General features: G+C 42.8%; 1 protein-coding gene across 1 annotated transcript in view; it reads right to left on the minus strand.

The window, feature by feature from the left end:
- Nucleotides 1–717: 717 nt before the first annotated feature.
- Nucleotides 718–7,447, minus strand: part of STK19 (serine/threonine kinase 19) — a 14,636-nt gene continuing 7,906 nt past the window's right edge. The window contains 5 exon segments of the mRNA XM_006903661.1: nucleotides 718–763; nucleotides 971–1,118; nucleotides 1,230–1,327; nucleotides 2,706–2,845; nucleotides 3,098–3,193. Of these exon segments, the coding sequence (XP_006903723.1) occupies nucleotides 718–763; nucleotides 971–1,118; nucleotides 1,230–1,327; nucleotides 2,706–2,845; nucleotides 3,098–3,193 (528 nt within the window).

Here is a 7,447-nt window from a genome sequence, read left to right on the forward strand (position 1 = left end):
AGGTATGTGTACAGATGTGTATAAATGCTCTCTATACATGGCTCAGATGTGCAGGAGGAGTAAAGGGTCTGAGAAAACAAAGAGTTTTTCAGACAACGGTTTCTGGGTTTTACCAGTATAAAAATGGATTTACATTGGGTCCTGTTGTAGGTCCTGACAGACATTCTGTGGTTTAAGAGATCTGGCACACTCTCCTTGTATCCCAGGGAGAACCAACATTACCATTCTCCTCTCTGAACAATGAGGCAAATCCCAGGTCTAAACTTAAGTTTCATCTCAAACACACACATTATATTAAACAAAGGACACCCAGAAAGTCTCACATGCAGAAGTACTTTATTTGACAGTTTCAACACCAACATGAGGGAGAAAAGAACCCTGCCCTCCTTCACCCGCCTCCCCAGAAATACCATCTTCCTATCTCAAGAATGAGAAACATTATTAGCACTTTACATGAATGGGAGCAGACACAGCTTTGACACAGTTTCTGGTTCCACTTTCATGGCAGGACACAAAAGCGTTGCCCAAACTCCACCACTGGGTCATAGCCCATGTAAACAGCAGCAGTCACCATGACCCTTTGCACAGACGTGAACTGAACACTCGGTCTCAGCTCCTGAGCCTTGCCAAGGTGACCTGTCTCAGCAAGACAGACTGCACTTCCGGGCCCCTCTTGCCCACTGTGAGGAGGTTGTGCAACAATGACAAGCAGAATCCTCAGGTCTCTGGCAGGCGGAGGAGGGTCCCAGATGTGGTGGGGATACTGCGCAGGAGAAAGGCAAGACTGGAGTCAGACATCTAGGCCCAAAATTAGGGGAGAACTCAGAACTTGGCAGGGAGCATTCCCAGTTCCAGAGATTCCAGAGAAGAATGAAAGAGGGGCTTGTCAAGGGGCTTATAGATCAGTAGGGATGAAATTCAACTTTGGGCCATATTGTCATCTGCTCAGGGGTTGGAGGGCAAGACTTACCAGTCCACCAGCTGGGCCCCAATGAGGTCATGTACATGGTAGGAGAGGCCAAGGCGCACTGCAACGGGTGCCCGCCGGCTCAGGAGCTCGGACAAGAGTAGCTCCCGGTATTTGGCCTTCCGGACCATGCCAAGGACAGTCTGGCGCCCTGGGAGAGGTGGCACAGGACAGGAGAAAAGTGAACAAAACTTAGAGGTTTAAGAGGCCATCCAAAACGTGTTCTTGAGGGTTGAGCGCTTGAGCTGCACCGTGCGGCTACCTTTAACAAAATACTTGATGAATTTCCCGGCTCCAGGCACAGCTAACCACCAGCTCCCAGCATCACGAACAGTGAGGACTCCGGCATTTACCAGCTGCCTGAGGGGAGTGAGAAGCCATGAGAAGTAGGCCTTGGCTCCAAGAACCATTTCCTGACTCACTCATCCCCTTAACAACACTAGATACTAAGTTCTAGAAACAAATGGTATCTATGCAAGAGGGCTTGCATAACAAAACCCTAGCCAGGACTGCTCTCTCCTCACCGCCTTCTACTTCCTACACCTGCTTCTTCGCTCCCTCTGTCTGGACTATCCTCCTCCCCACTTTTTTCCCCTGTCATGACAAGAGAAAAAATGATGTCTTTGAGTTGTGGTATGGGAGAAAAGCACTAAATATCCCATGTACTGCCAAAAGAATAAACAGGTATGTCTGAAAACGAGCAGCCAGAGAGCTCCTCGGATGCAAGAATAGCTCTGTCTCACATGTTCTGGGCATGTTGCTAGGAGAGGCTAGTCCTTGAAAAGGGACATCATGCTTGGAAAGGAGAGCAGGGTCAGCAAAAGCGAGGAAGACCCTCAATGAGATGGATTGGCACAGTGACTGTATCAACGGGCTCACGTGTTTCAGAGATGATAAGGATGTCACAGGACAGGCCACAGTTCAGATGTGTTGTTCATAGAGTGGCTATGAGTTATATTCAATGGTATGTAACAACAACAATTACTCATTTATGAAACAGCTTTTCCTCTTGGAAGCCCTTCTTGGCGACCATCCCAACACACTCTCACTCCTACTCCCAGGAAGACTTCCCCAGGATCATATTTCCGTGATCCCACTACTGCCACACACATCCCACCAAGTGTCACTCAAGTACACAAGTGCAGGTCTGCTTCCTCTCAGATCATCAGTTCTGTGCAGGTTACAAAATGCTTCTACTCATGCCATGGGTTGCATAGGAAGCATAAGCCAAATACAGCCTCTCAAAAATTATATTTCTGTTCAATTGCCTAGTTTCCATTCTCTATCTTTAGTTGTAACATGGCTTATGGAAAGCATTTATGGTTTCTGGCAGGCCTCTGTATGCACTGGATTGGCTATGCAGGTTTGGTTTTTTTTCAAGACCTCAGGTAAAAGACAGGTCTCCTCTCTTGGATGTTGCTGCTGTTGTTGTTTTTGTTTTGGGTACCATCAAGATGGAACCAACTCCAGCAGGTTTTCAGAAGCAGTAAGTTGCCTGGGAGGATACATGGATTCAAACTATGCACCTTTCGATTGGCAGTGCAATTTCTTACCACTCGGCCACCAGAACTCCCACCTCTCTTGGACAAAGGGGTACAAACTTAAGTCACTTTACTAGAAAGAAGGGCCAGCCTCTTTGGCTGGTTCACTAAAAGGAGAAGGACACGGCTGGACAGCACTAGAAAAGGACAGAAAGGAAGGGCCAGATGCTTGACAATGTTGTTATCCCAAGTCTCACGTGATCTCTGGGTCCTTGAAGCCAAAGGTGTGCGTCATCTGGTCCTGCTGGAAGCTAAGATCTCCACAGGCTGGAAGCACTGAAGACAGGAACTTCTGCACTGCCCCAGCATATGGTCGACCACTGCAGGCCTTAAGAACCTGGAACAGAAAAAGGAGACATGGTCTGGCCCCGTTCTGGCCTCCACCAACCTCCAAGAACAACACTGCTCTGCCCACTTTTACTCCTCTTGCTTGTGTCCTTCAACCTCTCACACCTTCTCTTCTTCCTCTCTCCTTTCTCATAGTATTACTTACCAGAACCTTATATCCCTTCTTATATACCTGTTCCCTAATACTGTTGTCCCTACTCCAGTCCAAGACACACACACACATCCCCACGGACGTACGCACTTTGGTCCTGTAGTCTTCAGTGAAGATAATCCCATGGGCATCCAAGTCGAAGCCCAGCTGGATGACTCTGATCTCCCCTTGTTCTTGAAGCTCCTTCTATGTCCAGAGAGATAAGAATAAATAGAGGCGTCTCTGAGAACGATGGTTTGCTATGCTTCTGGGAAATTTTGAGCATGGAGATTTTGTTTGCCTATATTTGGGGGTGGTTTCTCCTAGCAAAGGAAAAACTGTGTGATGAAGATAAGCATAGGGGCCTTTTTCTAACTAGTTACCCACCTTTTCATCTGCCCCTCCTCATCAGTTGCCTGTCAAACAAACAAGAAACATTTCCTAAGACCAATCATATGTCAGGCACAGTGATTAAGATACAGACTTGATGTTGGACGGGAGATGGTTCAGAATGTAGAATAAAGTGCTTAACACATTGCAAGCAGCCATTTTTTTTTTTTTTAGCCATTTAAGATACAACTATTAGTATCTATTTGTCTGACATAAAAGAGAAAGAAACTCGAGTCAAAGAAGAAACTAGTCTACAGGACTAACAGCCTACACAGATCATGATCTCATCTCTCTTGAGACCAGGAAAACTAATTGGTGTCCAGCTATTACTGCTGACCATTCAGACCACCAGGGGCATAACTGAAGTCCCAGGCAGACTGGGAGAAACATATGGAACTAAACGCAAATTCTTTAATAAGGCCACTTTCTAGACTAGTAGAAATTGAAAGAATTCTCAAGACTATCACTCTGAGAAATTCTGTAAACTTTATACTGAAACCATTATCTAAGGCCATTTTTTAGCTATATAACATACTGGCTCGTGAGATAAAAATATCATCCATGAGTACTGAGCTCTTTAAAAAAATCAACTATGAGATTAAATGGTCAACATTTACCTTAAAACAAATACAAAAGGTAAGGCGTAGGCACAGAAGCTAGATTACTATATGTGGAATGACCAGAAAGGAACTATGAGCATGTTGACACAGTGTGAAAATGTAACTCATTTTAGCAAACAATGTATGTGCCATGGGTTTATGCAAGGTGCTGTCCAGTGAACTGTGACTCATGAGACCCTATGTATGACAGATATGTACCCTGCCTGACCTGGCACCATGCTCACAATATCCTCTGGGCTTAGGGCCACTGCTGCAGTCTCTGGCAGACACCTTCCTGAAGGTCTTCCTCTCCTTCTGAGCCCCCTCGTCTTTCCAAGTTTGAGGCCACCTTCTAAAGAGTGGCCCCTCTTGGCAATTTGCCCCAAACAATGTATCTTGAACCCCCCCCCCCCTTTTTTTAAAAATGTTTCTTTTAGGGCAAAGCACAAACCCAGTCTCCCATTACCACAGATCATGCAGTCAAGTCTTTCACATCTGGGAATGGATAGCAGGGATAAGCACATCTGGAGTGCAATGGATAAGCCTTGCTCTGGGAAAACCACTTTCATGATCTTGATGTATCCCAGGTATATGTAGAAATCTTTAAATAGGAACTTAGTTTGTTTTGCAAACTAACTAAAAACACAACAAAATATTAAAATAAAAATGTTTAATGTGAATAAAAGCAAACTAAGATCTTTGTTTCCAGGAATATGGAAACATCCAGTGAAAAAGAATAAAAATATCTGATAAAACATTATCTTCCATGTAAGAACTACTGGATTGGTACACAATTTGCTGTGTATATTTCTAACTACAACAAAATATAAAGAAAAAATATCTTTTTAAATTGTTTAAGCATTAAAAAGCTCACAAGATATAATTTTATAAGGAATTATCAGAAAAATATATACAAACTAACTCAGTCCCACAAGGTTAAATACTGTATAAGACCATTATCGTTGAAGGAGTATAAGGATCCAGGAGGGGTGGGAGAGGCTGGAAGCAGAGGGATGTAATGTACAGGAGGAAGAGGGGATTAATCATTGGGTTGTGCAATTTAATGGGTGGGGGGTAAGGGAAATAGGAAGAATTTGTTCAAATCTGTATTAGAATTTTGTAAATAACCTAGTGGAAAAAAGAAAAATACATATAAAAACCAAAGCCAAACTCACTGGCATTAAGTTGATTCTGATTTACTGTGACCTATCAGATTTCTGGGGTTGTAAATTTTTACAGGAAGAAACTGCCTGTCTTTCTTCTGCAAAAAACCTAGTGGATGTGAACCGGTGACCTTTCAGTTAGCAGTGCAGCATATAATGCATTATGCCACTAGAATTCCTTAACAAAGAGAAAACAAGAACTCATAGAGAATCCTGTAGCATAGCCAATTTGTTCATCTAGGCATATCTTTCCAGCACAGAGGAGGGAAAAAAAAATTGTTATGTGCCATTGAGTTTGAATAGACTCATAGCTGAATAGCTGACCTTCCAGGGGGTTTTCAGAAACTATAAACTGCACGGAAGGAGATTATCCATCTTTATCCCATAAAGCAACTGGTGGATTCAAATTGCATGCCTTTGTCAGCATACTAGGCTACCGGAGCTCCCTAATAGGCAAAAGAAAAAACTCAAAACCAAATACTTAAGGAGTAATAGGAACAGACCCAAAAAGTCCAAAAAAATTTTAGAATTATTAAAAAAACAAACAACTTTAAAAATATAGCTTCTTACTAAGTGCTGTCGAGTTGCTTGTACAATAATAGCTCTGATCCCTGCTCTATCCTCAGCCAATCTCATCATCTCCAGCACACCTACTCGTGGAGTCAATCCATCTCATCCAGGGTCTTCCTCTACTGCTCTGTCCCTCCACCCTTCCAAGCATGATGTCTTTGCAATGCTCAAACAAATAAAACAAACATAGGACATTTCAACAGGAAACTGGAAATTCTGTAAACTAGACAAGTAGATCTCATTCACTCATTGCCACTGAATAAGTTCTGATCATAGTGGCACTACCTCAGGTTTACCAGACTCTAAGCTGTAATGTGAGGACAGCACCCATCTTTCTCCCTCATAGCAGCCTGTGGATTTGAACCACAGGAGACATGAAGCTTTAGGGTTAGCAGCACAACTCATTACAGACTATGCCTCCAGAACTCCTCCCTCAAGTAGATCTAGATTCTGAAAGTCTAAGACTGAAAAAGTAAATGAAATTAAGAGCTCAATGGATGAGCTTAATGGATTAGGCACAGCTTTCAAGTTTGCAGCTCAATGCTTAAACTATGTTGCCACAAGATCTCCTTACGTAGATATACAAAGGTGGTATAAAGAAAAACTAAGGGAATGGCAATCATACAAGTTATCAGTTGGGCCAGTAGCTACATCCCAGGAACATAGGCATCTTTATCAGTGAGGGTCTGTACGTAGGAAACTAACTGACCCTGCTCTAGAAGAGCCCTACGGCTGTGGGCTAGGCAGCTAAACAAGTCAACAATTCTAACCCACCTGCTCCACGGCAGAAGGTGTGGGAGTCAGAGTTCATGAAGTTTACAGACTTAACTGCTACAGTAAAGGCGCTGCAAAAGCTACCACAAAGACAGTGCTTACACAACAAAAAAAACCCCTGAAACTTGTGATGGTTTCTGTTACCCAAGAAAATGCTAAGCTGGCAGAAAAGACCTTTAAATAAAGATCTGACTATTATCAATTTTTCTACTCTTTGACCCAATAGCACAACTTTGGGTTGGGTTTATCACTATGTTTTATATTCTGACCCTGGTGTAACATTTGGGCATTTATTGAATAAACAGTTGTGTGTGTGTGTGTGTGTGTGTGTGTGCACATGTTTATATTTTCTTTTGTGCAATTTTTAAAGTTATAAATTAATCCCAGATTAAAACCAATAAATTCTCTAAAAGGAGTGGTTCCATTACTCTCTCACTGAAACTAGGGTTAGTGTCTACCTTCCTTTTCCATCCTCTTTTCTTTCTGACAGGAAACATTAACTTTCAACTTATTAAACTCAAAAGACTCCACCAATCACATTTATCTTCTTGAAATACTCTTTACTTTCATTACAGATTTCTTCTTAGATTCCTCCTAACTCTGGCAATTCTTTCTCAGCCTTCTTCACAAGTCTCTGTTTCCTCTGCTTTCCTCTTTCATAAAAGAGTCTCAAATTTTAAGGCACATTAACAATCAGCTGGGGGCGAGCTCTGGTGCCCTAGTGGCAAGCAGCACTGCAATCCCACAGGTAAACAGATTGAATTCACTAGATGTTCTGCTGGAGAAGGGACAATCTCCTCCTGTACCAGCCAGATACAATTTGATGGTACACACACAGAATAATTATAAAAAATTTAAATAAAAAAAAAGAATCAGTTGGGGTTGTTGTTGTTGTTCTATGTCGTCGAGTCGCTTGAGACTCATAGCGACCCTATGTACAACAGCCCTAAACTCTGCTCTGTCCT

This window comes from Elephantulus edwardii, unplaced genomic scaffold, assembly GCF_000299155.1.
Source record: "Elephantulus edwardii isolate Elephantulus edwardi_28Jun2011 unplaced genomic scaffold, EleEdw1.0 scaffold00184, whole genome shotgun sequence".
NCBI lineage: Eukaryota > Metazoa > Chordata > Mammalia > Macroscelidea > Macroscelididae > Elephantulus > Elephantulus edwardii.